General features: G+C 41.4%; 2 protein-coding genes across 9 annotated transcripts; both read right to left on the bottom strand.

Moving 5' to 3' along the window:
* Nucleotides 1-210: 210 nt before the first annotated feature.
* LOC112242158 (sorting nexin-10A) lies at nt 211-9,367 on the bottom strand. 3 transcript variants are annotated; one of them, XM_024410123.2, is made up of 6 exons: nt 9,292-9,367; nt 2,817-2,900; nt 2,514-2,614; nt 2,145-2,246; nt 1,623-1,871; nt 211-1,351 (listed from the first exon to the last, which is right to left on the bottom strand). In XM_024410123.2, exons 2-6 carry the CDS (start codon nt 2,838-2,840, stop codon nt 739-741), a joined length of 1,089 nt encoding a protein of 362 aa, XP_024265891.2. In that variant the 5' UTR covers nt 2,841-2,900; nt 9,292-9,367; the 3' UTR covers nt 211-738. The 3 variants fall into 3 exon arrangements, with proteins under 3 accessions (XP_024265891.2, XP_024265889.2, XP_024265890.2); XM_024410121.2 differs by lacking the exon at nt 9,292-9,367 and adding an exon at nt 5,062-7,087; XM_024410122.2 differs by lacking the exon at nt 9,292-9,367 and adding an exon at nt 5,062-6,082 and having other exon boundaries at nt 1,623-1,841.
* On the bottom strand, nt 7,485-15,498 carry cbx3b (chromobox homolog 3b). Of its 6 annotated transcripts, none has more exons than XR_006082924.1 (7): nt 15,285-15,490; nt 14,613-14,812; nt 14,189-14,360; nt 10,207-10,349; nt 8,577-9,447; nt 8,355-8,466; nt 7,485-8,298 (listed from the first exon to the last, which is right to left on the bottom strand). XR_006082924.1 is itself a non-coding variant. In XM_042318478.1 (5 exons), exons 2-5 carry the CDS (start codon nt 14,804-14,806, stop codon nt 9,327-9,329), a joined length of 630 nt encoding a protein of 209 aa, XP_042174412.1. In that variant the 5' UTR covers nt 14,807-14,812; nt 15,285-15,490; the 3' UTR covers nt 8,491-9,326. The 6 variants fall into 6 exon arrangements, 1 of the variants encoding a protein (XP_042174412.1); XR_006082926.1 differs by having other exon boundaries at nt 8,411-8,466; XR_006082927.1 differs by having other exon boundaries at nt 7,485-8,466; nt 10,207-10,346; nt 15,285-15,498.
* Nucleotides 15,499-20,083: the final 4,585 nt, after the last annotated feature.

Below are 20,083 nucleotides of genomic sequence, written 5' to 3'. Positions count from 1 at the left end.
TTCTATGTCATTTCCAGTATTATTTTGACATAAAGTGGTAGAAAGTGACCAATTAATGTAGTGATGCGGCTGGTTGAATACAACAATACTGCCCTCTACTGGGCAGATGTAGGCCAACTGTTTAATCAAAACCAAAATGTAGTTTCCATCACTTGACACGAACAGGATAAGTGTTTGTAACCACAATCAGGAACATTATTACAACAAAAAAACATTAGAACTGACTTTATTTACAGTGAAGGTATCCTAATATTTACATATTTCAGATTTTTGGACTTTACAAATATTTCACAAAACTACACAGACATAAACACATATTCATCATCTTCATCATCTTCTCTGGAATAAAATAGAAGTAAAAAAAAAACGTTTTGATGGCAGAAAGACAAGGTAGTTATGGTGACAGTAGTTTGGAGAAATGGATGACAAAAAGCTGTGTTGGAAGCCTTATTTTAATAGCTGTGTGGAAGCCTTATTTTAATAGCTGTGTGGAAGCCTTATTTTAAAAGCTGTGTGGAAGCCTTATTTTAAAAGCTGTGTGGAAGCCTTATTTTAAAAGCTGTGTTGGAAGCCTTATTTTAAAAGCTGTGTGGAAGCCTTATTTTAATAGCTGTGTGGGAGGGGAACATTATTTTAAGATGAAATGAGAGCAAACATAGTGTCCAAAATAGCACCCTATTCCCTACATAGGGCTCTGGTCCAAAGTAGTGCACTATCGGGTGACATTTGGGATGCAGATTATTGTAAGCTACCATGTCCTGGTTGGTGGTGATGTTCCCATGGAGAGGCAGACATGCTGAGAGTGTCTTCTTCCTGGTCGGGGTTAGGTCTGGTCCTATCAGGTAGAGACAGAGCTAGGGTCTCGTCCTGGTTGTGGTTAGGTCTGGTCCTATCAGGTAGAGACAGAGCTAGGGTCTCTTCCTGGTTGTGGTTAGGTCTGGTCCTATCAGGTAGAGACAGAGCTAGGGTCTCTTCCTGGTCGGGGTTAGGTCTGGTCCTATCAGATAGAGACAGAGCTAGGGTCTCTTCCTGGTTGTGGTTAGGTCTGGTCCTATCAGGTAGAGACAGATCTAGGGTCTCTTCCTGGTCGGGGTTAGGTCTGGTCCTATCAGGTAGAGACAGAGCTAGGGTCTCGTCCTGGTTGTGGTTAGGTCTGGTCCTATCAGGTAGAGACAGAGCTAGGGTCTCTTCCTGGTCGGGGTTAGGTCTGGTCCTATCAGATAGAGACAGATCTAGGGTCTCTTCCTGGTCGGGGTTAGGTCTGGTCCTATCAGGTAGAGACAGATCTAGGGTCTCTGGGGGTGAGGAAGCAGTTCCATCTTTACTGCTGGGCGCCGGCTCTACAAACCCACTGAAAAAAGAGACACATTCTGTACAATTAAATTCAACTGCACTGGACAGAGAATTCCAATTCAACTGCACTGGACAGAGAATTCCAATTCAACTGCACTGGACAGAGAATTCCAATTCAACTGCACTGGACAGAGAATTCCAATTCAACTGTAATCATATAATGTCACCCTTTCTGTTAGGTTAGACTTTTACATACATTGTGTGTGTGTGTGTGTGTATGTGTGTGTCTAATGTTTGTGTGTGTGTGTGTGCTTGTGAGGCCTACCTACCTAACAGAGTCGGAGTCACAGGACTCCTTGCGGCTGGTCTCTAACAGGTCCTCCTGGGAGTGGAAGCGTTGCAGTTTGCAGCCGCAGCGCAGCACGGCCTGGGACACAGAGTAATGGGTTCTACCCGAGGCGCAGGCCACTATCTGGGACACCCCTAGCTCCGACTGCAGGAAGAGGTGCAGACAGCTGTCTGACAGAAGCAGATTACTCTCCAGGGTCCTGGCATGAAAGACCAATGGAACTCTGGTACTATACCAACAGACCCATAAATACAAATGGATATTCATGGGTCTGTTGATTTGTTTAACATTGGTTCAAAATAGAACCTATTACAGCGTCTATTGTTCACTACCGCCAGAGAAACAGAGGAAGCACCACCTAGTGCAGCAACGAGGAGGCATACGTGTAAGAAATGTTTAGTAGGCCTTCTTTAACCTTTGAGTATAACTGTTGTTTTTCTAGTCTTTTTTTAGAACTATTTTTCTTGTTATTATTTGTAATGTTTGTTAGGAGGACACTCACAGTTCAAGGAACTTCTGGAGGCCCTTCATCCTCTCTGTGATCTGCTGGGCGTTGTTCAGGTTAAAGAAAGGGTTCTTAGGTGGTAGTTCAGGCAGCTGGACCCTGGAAATGGACACAATCAAATCAAAACCCACTTAAAGGGGCAATCTGGGATTGGTACATCCATTTTTTGGACTGTTTAATTCATTATATATAGTCATTGATTCTTAAAGAATATAAAATAATTGGTACCTTTTTTAACAGCTACTAGCTAGAGACACAAGACATGTGGAATTATTTTCTTTATGTACACTTGTTAAATGTGTCCCCAGCTATCTTAGGTCAATATGCTACACCTATAGAGTATGCCATCCTCCTATGAATACCCACATGAGTAGGGAGTTAGCCTGTAGTTTCTGCCGGAGCCATACGAAGTCACGGTACCTTCTCCTCACACAGGAGATCTTCTTAGTGAAGCAGAGACTGTTGGTCTGAGACAACAGCAGTTTAACACTGATATTTCATCATCCATATGAACAGGTGGAGAAAACTAAAACAGACCCTTACCTTAACCTAATAGCCTTAACCTAATAGCCTTAACCTAAATTTAACCAATTCAGAAATGAAATATTGGTTTGCACGTCAGCCACATCTCCTTCTTTTTCCCCCATTGTCTCAGGACATCATACTTACATGTATACAGATTTCATAGTCCATGTGGGCATGCCAGAAGTCCTTCTTCTGAATCCGAGGATCCCGAACCCAGACACTGATAAACTGCTCCATGGGGAGGAGAGGAGAGAGACTGATGAGGTAAGGAGAGAGACTGAGCCACACTTAACTAAACTGTGGATGAGAAGTGAGAATGTACGGTCTGAGGCAAAGATGGAAGTTTTACAGGACAGAAATACAGGAAGTGCAATCATTGACTCACTCCAACTCTACAGATGTAAGATCTTAATTTGATCACTCTTTTGTTGCTGAGCATTGTCTTCCACAGCAGGAAATGCAAACCTGTATTGTTTTTTAGTTTTAAAAAGGCTTCTAAGGTTTGTAAGTAAAAATGTATCAACCCTACAAAACTGTCCATTCCTTATAATCCACATAATAATTAACATTTCCTGTTTCTGCAGGAGCTGCCTCAAATTAAGATCCTACATCTGTTTACCCTGTGCCTTTTACAGGTTGGTCCAGTTTATTTTACTGTGCCGCAGAGTGAAAGCAGAAGTAGCGCTGATCTCTCTCTTACACATCTGATTTGGCGTTTACAGCATGTTTTCAAGAGGAGTGAAACATCTTTACATCTGTAGATTTCTAACCACAGTACTGTCCAGCTAGTTCAACCTACTGAACCAGGAAGAGACCCCCACACCGACCCTCACTGGGCAACATTACCAACAGTACTGTCCAGCTAGTTCAACCTACTGAACCAGGAAGAGACCCCCACACCGACCCTACTGGGACACATCCATCTGTCCATCTAGTTCAACCTACTGAACCAGGAAGAGACCCCCACACCGACCCTCACTGGGCAACATTACCAACAGTACTGTCCAGCTAGTTCAACCTACTGAACCAGGAAGAGACCCCCACACCGACCCTCACTGGGCTACATTACCAACAGTACTGTCCAGCTAGTTCAACCTACTGAACCAGGAAGAGACCCCCACACGACCCTCACTGGGACACATTACCAACAGTACTGTCCAGCTAGTTCAACCTACTGAACCAGGAAGAGACCCCCACACCGACCCTCACTGGGCAACATTACCAACAGTACTATCCAGCTAGTTCAACCTACTGAACCAGGAAGAGACCTCCACACCGACCCTCACTGGGCAACATTACCCACAGTACTATCCAGCTAGTTCAACCTACTGAACCAGGAAGAGACCCCCACACCGACCCTCACTGGGCAACATTACCCACAGTACTATCCAGCTAGTTCAACCTACTGAACCAGGAAGAGACCCCCACACCGACCCTCACTGGGACACATTACCCACAGTACTGTCCAGCTAGTTCAACCTACTGAACCAGGAAGAGACCCCCACACCGACCCTCACTGGGACACATTACCAACAGTACTGTCCAGCTAGTTCAACCTACTGAACCAGGAAGAGACCCCCACACCGACCCTCACTGGGACACATTACCAACAGTACTGTCCAGCTAGTTCAACCTACTGAACCAGGAAGAGACCCCCACACCGACCCTCACTGGGACACATTACCAACAGTACTGTCCAGCTAGTTCAACCTACTGAACCAGGAAGAGACCCCCACACCGACCCTCACTGGGACACATTACCAACAGTACTGTCCAGCTAGTTCAACCTACTGAACCAGGAAGAGACCCCACACACCTGACCCTCACTGGGACACATTACCAACAGTACTGTCCAGCTAGTTCAACCTACTGAACCAGGAAGAGACCCCCACACCGACCCTCACTGGGACACATTACCAACAGTACTGTCCAGCTAGTTCAACCTACTGAACCAGGAAGAGACCCCCACACCGACCCTCACTGGGACACATTACCAACAGTACTGTCCAGCTAGTTCAACCTACTGAACCAGGAAGAGACCCCACACCGACCCTCACTGGGACAACATTACCAACAGTACTGTCCAGCTAGTTCAACCTACTGAACCAGAAAGAGACCCCACACCGACCCTCACTGGGCAACATTACCAACAGTACTGTCCAGCTAGTTCAACCTACTGAACCAGGAAGAGACCCCCACACCGACCCTCACTGGGCAACATTACCAACAGTACTGTCCAGCTAGTTCAACCTACTGAACCAGGAAGAGACCCCCACACCGACCCTCACTGGGACACATTACCAACAGTACTATTACATGATACACTGAAAACTATATCTAAAATCTCAGACTTCCCATCGAATTGATTGATAGAAGACTCCAGTCGTACCTGGAACACAAGGTTGTCAATCCCTTCTCTCATTCTTCAAGTTCAGATCCCGATCAGATCAAATCCACGGTGGACTGGGGAATGAATGGTATGTTCTGAGAGAACAGCTGATCCCTCTTTATTATGTACAAACAGGTCTGAAGGTTTCCAAACAGTCACAGGACAGAGGATTGAGGAACACCTTGTGCTGCTTCCATAAATCTCTGATATAAAACATGTTATTGTGTACCATATAAGGTAACGGAGACGTTCCGTCTGTATTTGTTGTTGGTCTGTTGGACCGTCTGACCTGGAAGTACCTAATAAAACACTATACAACCCTAGGATCAGGATCGTAACAACAATGACCGTGATAGAACCCTATACAACTCTAGGATCAGGATCGTAACAACAATGACCGCGATAGAACCCTATACAACTCTAGGATCAGGATCGTAACAACAATGACCGTGATAGAACCCTATACAACTCTAGGATCAGGATCGTAACAACAATGACCGCGATAGAACCCTATACAACTCTAGGATCAGGATCGTAACAACAATGACCGTGATAGAACCCTATGATCAGGATCGTAACGACAATGACCGTGATAGAACCCTATGATCAGGATCGTAACAACAATGACCGCGATAGAACTCTATACAACCCTAGGATAGAACCGCTGCTCTGTTGTCTAGTAAAACAGTGTGTAGTAACCAGCACTGCCTCTTGACCTGGACCACATTTGCAACGTCACTGTGTGTTTATATGTGACACTGCAATGCTCGTTCTGCTGAGCTTCCTCGTTTGAATCCCATTTCATAGAGTACTTGAGCACACCTGGAAGTCACAGGTGTGTTGGTGTGTATCCACATAGTACAAATACAACTGTCCTTTCTCTATGGCTGTATGTCTTTCTCTGGTCACCAAATCTACTGAACAACGTCTTACTGTAGCTGATAAGGTACCATCTTGTTAAGGTACAATCTGAAATATTTGCTTCTGTACAATGGTCATTCAATGAATGATATATTCTCCTTCATTCTTGAGGAATATCATTTATAAATGCAGTCTTAGTACAACTGTCCCAGAACGTGATTGTTTTACTCCGTTGTTTGTGTTTGTTGTCATTGAGTGTTTGTTAATGTGGATGATCTGAGAAACAGGACATTAAAGGCTCACAGGGTGACAGCTACCTTTATTCACAGACAGACACTTCACAGATCAAAGGTCAACAGGTACAGTAACTTATTCAAAGGCAGCCCAGAACAAAAGGTTCAACAGAATTGCAGTCTCAAATGGCAGACCATTCCCTATATAGTGCACTACAAAGGAAGTAGGGTTCTGTTTGGGATGCAGTCATTGCCCCATAACATTCCAGTCATGGGAGAGGTACACAATGAATACAGTGTCAGTCATTTTTGTGTAGGGACTGGAGTTTATCCTGAACATATATAACTCTGGGCCCCTTAACAAAACAATGATTTATCAGTAACAAATACAGGTTGGTGGATAAATATTTGGTTAAGAGTTGCTGAGAACAATCAGTGACTGGGTAAAATTAACATAATGACATCAGATAAACTTTTTTCATATGTGACGTCACGTTTTGATCAGAGTAACTCATCAAATCCTCATGGTCACTAATAGAACCCCTGGCTGTGTTCTACATTAAACAGTATACAGTCTACTATCATGTTCTACATTAAACAGTATACCGTCTACTATCATGTTCTACATTAAACAGTATACCGTCTACTATCATGTTCTACATTAAACAGTATACCGTCTACTATCATGTTCTACATTAAACAGTATACCGTCTACTATCATGTTCTACATTAAACAGTATACCGTCTACTATCATGTTCTACATTAAACAGTATACCGTCTACTATCATGTTCTACATTAAACAGTATACCATCTACTATCATGTTCTACATTAAACAGTATACCATCTACTATCATGTTCTACATTAAACAGTATACCGTCTACTATCATGTTCTACATTAAACAGTATACCGTATATCATGTTCTACATTAAACAGTCTCTACTATCATGTTCTACATTAAACAGTATACCGTCTACTATCATGTTCTACATTAAACAGTATACCGTTCTACTAAACAGTATACCATCATCTACTATCATGTTCTACATTAAACAGTATACCGTCTACTATCATGTTCTACATTAAACAGTATACCGTCTACTATCATGTTCTACATTAAACAGTATACCGTCTACTATCATGTTCTACATTAAACAGTATACCGTCTACTATCATGTTCTACATTAAACAGTATACCATGTTCTACATTAAACAGTCTACTATCATGTTCTACATTAAACAGTATACCGTCTACTATCATGTTCTACATTAAACAGTATACCGTCTACTATCATGTTCTACATTAAACAGTATACCATCTACTATCATGTTCTACATTAAACAGTATACCATCTACTATCATGTTCTACATTAAACAGTATACCGTCTACTATCATGTTCTACATTAAACAGTATACCGTCTACTATCATGTTCTACATTAAACAGTATACCGTCTACTATCATGTTCTACATTAAACAGTATACCGTCTACTATCATGTTCTACATTAAACAGTATACCGTCTACTATCATGTTCTACATTAAACAGTTTACCATCTACTATCATGTTCTACATTAAACAGTATACCATCTACTATCATGTTCTACATTAAACAGTATACCATCTACTATCATGTTCTACATTAAACAGTATACCGTCTACTATCATGTTCTACATTAAACAGTATACCGTCTACTATCATGTTCTACATTAAACAGTATACCGTCTACTATCATGTTCTACATTAAACAGTATACCGTCTACTATCATGTTCTACATTAAACAGTATACCGTTTACTATCATGTTCTACATTAAACAGTATACCATCTACTATCATGTTCTACATTAAACAGTATACCATCTACTATCATGTTCTACATTAAACAGTATACCATCTACTATCATGTTCTACATTAAACAGTATACCGTCAGTCTACTATCATTCAACACTTTTCTACATTTGTCAGTAAACTAAATGTAACACATTTATCAACTTTGAATCGCACACACACACAAAAAAAAGTACAATATCAAGGATTGTGGCAAAAAGTAAAAAGTGCAGATATCATATTAGGTGGCCAGTAGTTATCTATTGAGTGTAATGCACAGTGAACCCAATACTATACAATATTACTATACCTAATAAAACCACAGTCATCTCACAGTGAACCCATTACTCTACAATATTACTATACCTAATAAAACCACAGTCATCTCACAGTGAACCCATTACTCTACAATATTACTATACCTAATAAAACCACAGTCATCTCACAGTGAACCCATTACTCTACAATATTACTATACCTAATAAAACCACAGTCATCTCAGTGAACCCAATACTATACAATATTACTATACCTAATAAAACCACAGTCATCTCACAGTGAACCCATTACTCTACAATATTACTATACCTAATAAAACCACAGTCATCTCACAGTGGAAGAGCCGGAGGGAGAGCCTTGTGGCCAAGGTGCCCCGGAGGCAGAAGATACAAGAAACTAAATCAAGTACTAAACTCCAATACAATCACATGGGGTTCTACGACCACAGTATCAGTAGTCAAACAGAACAGTGTCCACAGTGATTCAGTCTGCTGCAGTACATGAAGACACTGGGAAAGGAATGCTAAGGGTTAGTTTCAACTCTTCAAACGTAGTGTACACACATCCAGTCACTTTTAAGTGCTGGATCCCAAAAAACAAAGGCATGTAAATCCAGAGATACTCACACACTCTGTCAGGCTTTGACAAAGAGCTTCGGGTTGAAAGGTTGTACAATAGACTGAGGGGAGAATTCATCAGGCTGTCTGCCTTCATTTCATTAGTTTCAACTCAATCAGGGCCACAGAGAGAGATAGACGTCTCTATGAACGGTTCTGAACTCCACCACACGCTGCACTACACCCCAAAGGCATTGTGACCTCACCCAGCACCACAGGAAGCAGGAAGACCCCGTAGAGGGCTTTTACACCTGCCTCGATGACTCAATCTACCTGCAGCAGGACATCGTTTCACACACTGTGCTTTTAATGTCAGCTCAAGGAGGACATTGGTTCGCTGGAGGAGAAATTAACCTATGAGATGGCTACAGATGCTTGTCAGTTCACATCCATACTTGTGTACTCACATGCACACACACATTCTACGACACACACACATCCTTTACTGGTCCTCGTCCCCAGAGTGCCAGGTGAGTTTGTCCTCGTAGAAGGCTACAACCACCTCAGGATACCTGGCGCTGGCCTCCCTGGCTGACAGCAGGGCCACCTCGTCACGGTTCTTCCTGTACAGACACACACAGGGATACAAGCCATTATTAGAATCATTATACCGGCTCTATGACATATTATCACATAGATAATATCTGTACACATGTAAAGAGAGAGGGAGACAACGGGGAGGGGGGGGAATGTCCACTTCTTTCTGTTTGTCAGAGCACATCATTATAACTACTCTGGTGGTGTTCGTTCTGTTTGTCAGAGCACATCATTATAACTACTCTGGTGCTGTTCGTTCTGTTTGTCAGAGCACATCATTATAACTACTCTGGTGCTGTTCGTTCTGTTTGTCAGAGCACATCATTATAACTACTCTGGTGCTGTTCGTTCTGTTTGTCAGAGCACATCATTATAACTACTCTGGTGCTGTTCGTTCTGTTTGTCAGAGCACATCATTATAACTACTCTGGTGCTGTTCGTTCTGTTTGTCAGAGCACATCATTATAACTACTCTGGTGCTGTTCGTTCTGTTTGTCAGAGCACATCATTATAACTACTCTGGTGCTGTTCGTTCTGTTTGTCAGAGCACATCATTATAACTACTCTGGTGCTGTTGCACAATCAAAAGTCTTTTCCAGAAATGACTAGTATGTTTGAGGAATGTAGCCTACACTAGTCTGTTGCTGCCTGGCATACAGTCAGGAAGACAAGAGGAACCAGTTGTGTGACAAGATAGTTTTTATTCTAAAAACAACCTCTGAATGTTGGTGTTAGTTGGTGTTTGTTGCAGTTTGTTGTGGCAGTATGGAAGTGGTTAACTCTACCATTTGATGAGGAACATGAGTTCTCCGTGTCTGTCTGTGGAGCCAATGATGCGTTCAGGTTCCAGGGGGCATGTGAGGGCAGTAGGAGAATCCTGGTCAGCAGGTTCCTGGAGGTCATTATGTCTCTGCTCGCTGTACACCTGCTGGGAGGACAACACAACACAGCTGACCAGTCAGGGGGATTGACTCGGTACTGGTACCCCTGTATATAGCCTCCACATTGACTCTGTACCAGTACCCCCTGTATATAGCCTCCACATTGACTCTGTACCGGTACCCCCTGTATATAGCCTCCACATTGACTCGGTACCGGTACCCCCTGTATATAGCCTCCACATTGACTCTGTACCGGTACCCCCTGTATATAGCCTCCACATTGACTCGGTACCGGTACCCCTTGACTCGGTACCGGTACCCCCTGTATATAGCCTCCACATTGACTCTGGTACCGGTACCCCCTGTATATAGCCTCCACATTGACTCGGTACCGGTACCCCCTGTATATAGCCTCCACATTGACTCTGTACCGGTACCCCTGTATATAGCCTCCACATTGACTCTGTACCGGTACCCCTGTATATAGCCTCCACATTGACTCTGTACCGGTACCCCCTGTATATAGCCTCCACATTGACTCTGTACCGGTACCCCTGTATATAGCCTCCACATTGACTCTGTAGCGGTACCCCCTGTATATAGGTACCCCCTGTATATAGCCTCCACATTGACTCTGTACCGGTACCCCCATTGACTCTGTACCGGTGTATATAGCCTCCACATTGACTCTGTACCGGTACCCCCTGTATATAGCCTCCACATTGACTCGGTACCGGTACCCCCTGTATATAGCCTCCACATTGACTCTGTACCGGTACCCCCTGTATATAATCATCTAAGACAACGACTCTCTCCCCGTCTCAATATTAAATAGAGATAAGCGACACTGCACATGCTGAACAAAGATTTTTTGCTCAGGTGTTGTAGACATTTTGTTTGTAATTTAGTCAAAGGGTTTTTGAATCACTCTATAGTACTATGTGGAAGCTCAGTGCCAGGCGTGGAAAGTGGAAACATTGACTCCAAGGGAACAATGAAACATGTGTATATCTGGAACAGAATGTCTGGATATCATTCTGGAATTAGAATGCCTCCTTCCTGGTTCTATTCCTATATCAGTCTACTGAGGTAACTTTTCCACATTACTCTGGAGCTTTTATCATAATATAACAAATATGTATTTTTGGGTACCGGTATTCTTACTCTATTCCATGATCATATAGTAATAGACCTACATACACACACTGATCTACAGACCAGTCTTCTACTGACATTAATAAACACACTGATCTACAGACCAGTCTTCTGTTGACATTAATAAACACACTGATCTACAGACCAGTCTTCTGGAAAGTGAAACATTGACTAAAACAATGAAACATGATATATCTGACCAGTCTGTCTGGATATCATTAATAAACACACCTGGTTCTATTCAGACCAGTCTTCTGTTGACATTAATAAACACACTGATCTACAGACCAGTCTTTTATCATGATATTAATAAACACACTGATCTACAGACCAGATCTTAGTACTGACATTAATAAACACACTGATCTACAGACCAGTCTTCTGTTGACATTAATAAACACACTGATCTACAGACCAGTCTTCTACTGACATTAATAAACACACTGATCTACAGACCAGTCTTCTGTTGACATTAATAAACACACTGATCTACAGACCAGTCTTCTACTGACATTAATAAACACACTGATCTACAGACCAGTCTTCTGTTGACATTAATAAACACACTGATCTACAGACCAGTCTTCTACTGACATTAATAAACACACTGATCTACAGACCAGTCTTCTGTTGACATTAATAAACACACTGATCTACAGACCAGTCTTCTGTTGACATTAATAAACACACTGATCTACAGACCAGTCTTCTGTTGACATTAATAAACACACTGATCTACAGACCAGTCTTCTACTGACATTAATAAACACACTGATCTACAGACCAGTCTTCTGTTGACATTAATAAACACACTGATCTACAGACCAGTCTTCTACTGACATTAATAAACACACTGATCTACAGACCAGTCTTCTACTGACATTAATAAACACACTGATCTACAGACCAGTCTTCTGTTGACATTAATAAACACACTGATCTACAGACCAGTCTTCTACTGACATTAATAAACACACTGATCTACAGACCAGTCTTCTACTGACATTAATAAACACACTGATCTACAGACCAGTCTTCTACTGACATTAATAAACACACTGATCTACAGACCAGTCTTCTGTTGACATTAATAAACACACTGATCTACAGACCAGTCTTCTACTGACATTAATAAACACACTGATCTACAGACCAGTCTTCTACTGACATTAATAAACACACTGATCTACAGACCAGTCTTCTGTTGACATTAATAAACACACTGATCTACAGACCAGTCTTCTACTGACATTAATAAACACACTGATCTACAGACCAGTCTTCTAACATTAATAAACACACTGATCTACAGACCAGTCTTCTACTGACATTAATAAACACACTGATCTACAGACCAGTCTTCTGTTGACATTAATAAACACACTGATCTACAGACCAGTCTTCTACTGACATTAATAAACACACTGATCTACAGACCAGTCTTCTGTTGACATTAATAAACACACTGATCTACAGACCAGTCTTCTACTGACATTAATAAACACACTGATCTACAGACCAGTCTTCTGTTGACATTAATAAACACACTGATCTACAGACCAGTCTTCTACTGACATTAATAAACACACTGATCTACAGACCAGTCTTCTGTTGACATTAATAAACACACTGATCTACAGACCAGTCTTCTGTTGACATTAATAAACACACTGATCTACAGACCAGTCTTCTGTTGACATTAATAAACACACTGATCTACAGACCAGTCTTCTACTGACATTAATAAACACACTGATCTACAGACCAGTCTTCTACTGACATTAATAAACACACTGATCTACAGACCAGTCTTCTGTTGACATTAATAAACACACTGATCTACAGACCAGTCTTCTACTGACATTAATAAACACACTGATCTACAGACCAGTCTTCTACTGACATTAATAAACACACTGATCTACAGACCAGTCTTCTACTGACATTAATAAACACACTGATCTACAGACCAGTCTTCTGTTGACATTAATAAACACACTGATCTACAGACCAGTCTTCTACTGACATTAATAAACACACTGATCTACAGACCAGTCTTCTACTGACATTAATAAACACACTGATCTACAGACCAGTCTTCTGTTGACATTAATAAACACACTGATCTACAGACCAGTCTTCTACTGACATTAATAAACACACTGATCTACAGACCAGTCTTCTACTGACATTAATAAACACACTGATCTACAGACCAGTCTTCTACTGACATTAATAAACACACTGATCTACAGACCAGTCTTCTACTGACATTAATAAACACACTGATCTACAGACTAGTCTTCTACTGACATTAATAAACACACTGATCTACAGACCAGTCTTCTACTGGCATTAATAAACAAGTATCTGATGTAGCCGACGTGTCTGTCATCCCAGATCTCAGTCACTCTGTCATCCCAGATCTCAGTCACTCTGTCATCCCAGATCTCAGTCACTCTGTCATCCCAGATCTCAGTCACTGTCATCCCAGATCTCAGTCACTCTGTCATCCCAGATCTCAGTCACTCTGTCATCCCAGATCTCAGTCACTCTGTCATCCCAGTTCTCAGTCACTCTGTCATCCCAGTTCATCCCAGATCTCAGTCACTGTCATCCCAGATCTCAGTCACTGTCATCCCAGATCTCAGTCACTCTGTCATCCCAGATCTCAGTCACTCTGTCATCCCAGATCTCAGTCACTCTGTCATCCCAGATCTCAGTCACTCACAATCTCAGTCTCCTGTTCTGCCAGTTCCTCTTTGGGGACTAGCTCTGGTTCCACCGGCCGTAGGTTCTCTTCCTCAACCTGATTCTCTCCAGACAAACAGAGGTTTCTCAGGAACTCTTCTATCAATTCAGGACAGACCAAGTTGTCCTCTGGTTCCCAGGTGTTGTCAGCACTAGAGGTAGAAACAGTGTGAGTGTGTCTATGTACAGCTAGCTTTTAATATTAGCCACTGAAGACATTCATGGAATTCATAGACAACTATTTTTAACTAGTTTAGGATACTACTGTATATGTCCCAAATGGCCCCCTATTCCTTTTATAGTGCACTAGTGTGTAATTATGTATAAGAGTAATGCGTTAGGGAATATGGTGCCATTTGGGAGGCATCATGGTCTATCCAACTGTGTTGAAATGCTGTCCTTACTCAGTGAATCCTTTCCACTTCAGATAGTACTCTACTCTTCCATTGAAGACCCTTCGGTGGATGATCTTCTCAACCACAAACTCCTGGATGACTGCTGCTGCTGTTGTTGTTGTTGATAGTGTTGTTGTTGTTAATGGTGTTGGTGTTATTATTGTTTCTGCCTTTCTCTGTTTCACATTCTGCTTTTTTCTCATTCTAACCTGCAGAGGGAAAATATATACTTCAGGTTAAGTGTAATTCAGAAGAACTATAATTCAGAAAAATGTAGTAGCCTATTTAATTGTGTATTTGTGAAGAGGCTATGGCTGTATTCACTCCTCATCATAAATATTACGTCAAATCTTTCACGCAACGTTATTACAATGTAAAGCGAGCACAATCTCGAGGTCCAGACAGAATATCGTCGTCATTATCATCATCATCATCATGTGGTTACATTGTAACGTCTAGCAGCCTCGGGTCAAGGGGACACAGACGGATAGACTAGCGCATCGTCGTTCTACGAAACATTGTAATCGCGCGTTCCGTACACATCTACTGTCGGCTACACATCTATTCATATTTACAAATAACTATGTTTACTGCGGACTCGCTGGTGAAATTACTAGAGGCTGATGATTGATTAACGAAAACGTATTCTAGGCTACATAGATATTACTAATAAACACGTACGCTTTCAGTCCAACTTTGGCTGTGACAGAAATACGCTACGATGTAGCACACGCTGGAGCACGCGGATACAAAAACAATATAAATATGTCCAGTGGTTCGTTAGATGCGTAGCCAAATGCAACAATGTTCCAGTGTCTTACAAAAACTTTTCATGAATGAGTTAAATAAAGATGGCCGCGTTGGGAGCTCGGAGGAAGTGGTTGCCAAGGGAAGAGGTCAAGTCAGTAAAACCGGGAGGAGACAATGGGACATCCGCCAATCACAGACCGATCCGCTTGTCTGCTCTGTCTACACTGGGAATTCGCCTGGGTTTACTACGGTGTCATTTTATAGTAGGATTTGGCTATACGCTCCGCTATAATGATGATTGTCGATAGCCGACGGGCACGGGGAAGAGAAGTTGCATACGCTGTTAAAATAAAGTGTTTTGTAATACTAAAACTAGTGGGAACTGAGTTGCCACCATCGTTAAGGAGATGAAACCTTAACTTTGCTTGAGGTTTGAAACACATGGGTGTAAGAGGTTATGAGACAGATTTAAGGTGTCGCCTACTGAAAAATTCACCCTAAGGTGTTCTGAAACATAACGTGGTGTGTTGTAACGCCACATAGTCAAGCGTTGTGGAACACCTTGCCAGAGACTGGGGGCGCTAACCAGGTTGAAAACACTATTATGATGTTTCGAGTCCTGTTTCATGCAGAATTAGATCCCTTATCTGTTGGTGTCGTTTCCTCTATGTAAAGATCCTGAACAATATCATTGTGTTTCGAGTCCTGTCTAGTGCAGAATTAGAGTTCTGGAGTTTTCAAATTCTTTAAATGGGAGTCCATCCTCATTGTATATTCCCTGCAGTTATATGGTCTGCTGAGAAACTCCTCATAGGTCATTCCCAAAGGTCAAATGTATGGTATTATGCTCAAACAAAGGATATGATAAAATATAGTTTTGTGAAAATACAAATGAATACCGTTTGTCCAGGATAGTAGTGAATGACTACAAAATACATTTTTCCAAGACGTGATTTTGAAGCTTAGTATTTTCTTTTTATTATAAAATGACAACAAAACAGGAACAGGTAGGTAACATTTTAATACTGATAAAGTACGACAGTTCTAAGATCTGTAAGTTATTTATCATTTTCATATTCTTCCAAATCAAGGGAAATATGGCATTATATTTCCCATTTAATAGAACAAGAATACAGGCAATGACTGCTAATGTTAGCAGTAGAAATCACACAAAACTTGTACAAAACTCCAGCCCATGGCTCAATATGAAGGTCAAAAGTTGGATGCAGTAAGGTGTGGCGTGGTGGGCTAGAGCTAGAGCAGGTTAGATGATCCCTGGCTATTTAGTGTAGTATGTAGCATATAGCATGTCACATGTAGCATGTGAGGCAAGCATCGAACAATATATAAAGCTCGTAGGCAAACAAACCAGCAGTATTAACAAAAAAACAGGCCTTCATTTGCATAAAAAAACAAGTGCACAAAAGGTGTAAACAATGACGTGTCCATTAACAACTAGATGTAACATCAACAATGAATCAAAATGGCAGTTTGACTTGTACTATAAGCATACAGTGACCATTAGCCATCAGAAATTCTACACAAAACCAATGTTCTTGTTGAGTGAATTCCTTTTCTGTTTCCTTCTTCAATGTAACAGAGTAACATAGTCATAATACCCATAAAACCTAGCGGTCAAACATGGAAATGGTTCCAATAGTTTTTCCACCGTTCATTTTTCCCACAGGGGATTTTAGAAACACTTGAAATGACTGTGTCGTTTTGATAACTGTAGATCTCTCCAGGACAAGGTTTATTTTGACCCTTTTTTATCATTATAATCTTGTCTCATCGCTGCAACTCCCCTACAGGCTTGGGAGAGGCAACGGTGAATTCACACGTCCTACGAAGCATGACCCGCCAATCCGTGCTTCTCATCGCTTGCTTCACCCGGAAGCCAACTGCACCAATGTGTCAGAGGAAACACCGTTTAACTGATGACTGAAGTCAGCCTGCATGCACCCAGCCCGACTCAAGGAGTTGCTAGAGTGCAATGAGCCAAGTTAAGGCCCCCCGGCCAAACCCTCCCCTAACCCGGACAACACTGGGCCAATTGTACGCAACCCTATGGGATTCCCAGTCACGGTCAGTAATAGCACAGCCTGGGATCAAACTCCAGGCTGTAGTGACACCACAACACTGCAATGCAGTGCCTCAGTCCACTACGCCACTCAGGTGGCCCCAGACAAGCTGATTTTTATCAATATAGTTAATATAGTTGCCTGTATTTACCCCCCCAAAATTATATGCTAATTAGCTGCGAAGGTGGCTATCATTAAGAACTACAAATCCCATGCTGATCTGGACGTGACTAGGCCAAATCAAGGCCAAGGTAAGAATCTCTGGATTCATTTAGAGGCGAAAGAAACGCACACCAATTTAGGCGAGGTGCTTCCTAACGGAGTAGAACACTTAAAAAGAAAAGAAAAGTTGCAAATAACATACCAAAAACATGAATGGATGTCATACTTGTCTGTTGAAACGTTGGTTATTAGGTTATTAAATGATTGCATCTGAGCTCCTAGTGTTTGGCTCTCCTTTAATTTTAAGAATTTCTGGATTAACTATCTAATGTTAGCTAAATTTAGTAACGAATAAATTGGCAACATTTCTTTAAATGAACAATTCTGTGAACTGTTTTGTGCCAGTTTTAAATTGAAACAATACCTGTTAGCAAAGGTGTCAGCTACAGATGACGTGCAGGAGCTTGTGGGGATTTGTAGTCTACGTTGATGCCAATTAGCCTTTTAGAATCAAAGTAAATAGAGCAGAATATATTGATAAAAGTCACCTTGTCCGAGAGAGATTGACATGGTTATCAAAACGTCACACCAGGGGAAGTCTACACGATACACAGCCCTTATTTTAAGTGTTTCTATAATCCCCTATGGGAGAAATGAATGGTGGAAAAACGATCGGAACCATTTCCCTGTTTGACCGTTAGGGTTTATGGGTATTATGACACCCCAACTGTTGGGCCCTATAACATTTTGTACTCACGTTGTCATTGACTTTGGCTTGTTTTGGAGAGCTTTGCCTGAGCCTGCTGTTCTCTTTCCTGTCTGAGTTTGTGAAGGACCTGAACACAGCGGATGCGCCCACAAACTTACCTGCTTTTATACTTGACCATAGAGTTTGCTAGAGGGCACACCTGATAGGAATGCCCTCTCTCCACCTCCGTGCCCCAGACTGGGGAATGCTGAACAGTATGGTTGCACAATGTTTGAAGTTCACATTTTTTCTTTAATCTAAACATTTTCTTCTGACATGGACTCTGAGTTCTTCACATGGTACCTGGCTGTGTGGTTGAGTGGGTAAAATCCCAAATACATTTGCCATCTTACGGACCCAAACATTGTGCATTCACTTCCCGATTCTGCTTCTAATCTGTCTAAACAAAGCACAGGAAAAATGAAGGTGAAAATCCTGTGTTGGAGTTTTTTTGACTTGTGTCCATGTTTTGTGAAGTCTACTGAGCTCAAGTCTGAGTTGGGCCCCATCTGCTGAATATAACAAGGGTGTTCAGCTCAACCAGTTAGTCCTGATGACTGGCTGAGTGGACAAAGGCAGTGTTTTGACAAGCAGGATACCTGGGTTCACATCCACCTTCTCACATGAAGGCCTCTTTATATGTTACCTATAATGCTCTAACTTTCATAGTCCTAAACATTTAGACTGTAACATCATTTATATCACAATGGGCCTGGAAACTGTAGCCTTTAATTACTGCCTTTGTCTAACCTAGGATAATTATTCAATTCCCAGTGTCTTCATTACAATTGTCTGAAAATCATCATCAATCCATATTTACGCTATAAATCATTGGCATTTCAAAACCCTTTGCTTGCATGAGAGACACAGTCTGCCAAAATATGTGTTTTGTGTTTTGATGCTGCCTTTTACAGGAAGTGAAACACCAACAAAGTTTTTCTCAAGGCTCTCTGAAAAACACCAATATTCAGATTGAAGAACTACTTTGGGTGTTTCAGAGTATATTTAAATTCTGTTTAGAAATACCTTCAATCTTTCAGAACATTGGTTTTACATTCAAACACCCTCCAAACAACAGATCTCTGTTTAGCTGCACTACTTGTCATGGTTTCAGAACACTATGGTGGTGTGTTAGTCCTTACCAAAATGGGCTGCTCATATTTGGAATGAGGCTTGTTTAGAGAGAAGTATCTTATTAGTGCTGACACTATTTTGAATTGGTAATGGTTCATAATCGATGAGAAATAGTCTAATATATAAATAGCTGAATTCATTTAGGTTAACAAGCTATTGTCAATAAATGTGGAAAGGCTGACAGTAAAATAATATTTAAGTAGGCATAGTAGACTATTATTATTTAAAATAGTTATTTATTATTTTTTATTATTAATAATATTATTAAATACGTCTGACAACATATTAAATGGTTAACTTTTATTGAACAAAGAGAATACCATTGGCAAAAGGCTTCTAAAACTAGATACTATATTTTTCACGGACAACATATCTACTCCAAGACCTCAAAAGTTCTACTGAGCGCTCTGCTGCGCAAAGCCCCCAAAAGCTTTGATCGACAGTTCATCTTAAACCAATCAAAACGAAGGTGGGTACTGATTGGCCAAATGAAGTGAAGACTCACATTGGCGACCACACGTCACTGTGTAACATTTTACCACTAGAGGACGCTGTCTGTTGTGGATTCAACCACCAGAGAGGCAAAACAAAACAGTGACTAAAAA

The sequence above is a fragment of the Oncorhynchus tshawytscha genome, unplaced genomic scaffold, assembly GCF_018296145.1.
Source record: "Oncorhynchus tshawytscha isolate Ot180627B unplaced genomic scaffold, Otsh_v2.0 Un_contig_4572_pilon_pilon, whole genome shotgun sequence".
NCBI classification, from domain to species: Eukaryota; Metazoa; Chordata; class Actinopteri; order Salmoniformes; family Salmonidae; genus Oncorhynchus; species Oncorhynchus tshawytscha.
The sequence above is the reverse complement of the archived record's forward strand: the minus strand, read 5'-3'. Positions and strand labels throughout refer to the sequence as shown.

What these genes read in the sequence shown, in the direction of transcription:
- LOC112242158 (XM_024410121.2), bottom strand. Translation starts at nt 5,094, where the DNA reads ATGAGAGAAGGGATTGACAACCTTGTGTTCCAG. An exon ending in CAGGCTAACTCCCTACTCAT is followed by an intron (nt 2,247 to 2,513) that starts GTGGGTATTCAT and finishes GTCCATTTCCAG; the next exon opens with GGTCCAGCTGCCTGAACTAC. An exon ending in CTCCAGAAGTTCCTTGAACT is followed by an intron (nt 1,872 to 2,144) that starts GTGAGTGTCCTC and finishes CTGTTGGTATAG; the next exon opens with TACCAGAGTTCCATTGGTCT.
- cbx3b (XM_042318478.1), bottom strand. Translation starts at nt 14,806, where the DNA reads ATGAGAAAAAAGCAGAATGTGAAACAGAGAAAGGCAGAAACAATAATA. An exon ending in CAGAACAGGAGACTGAGATT is followed by an intron (nt 10,350 to 14,188) that starts GTGAGTGACTGA and finishes TTGTCCTCCCAG; the next exon opens with CAGGTGTACAGCGAGCAGAG. An exon ending in CTCATGTTCCTCATCAAATG is followed by an intron (nt 9,448 to 10,206) that starts GTAGAGTTAACC and finishes GTGTCTGTACAG; the next exon opens with GAAGAACCGTGACGAGGTGG.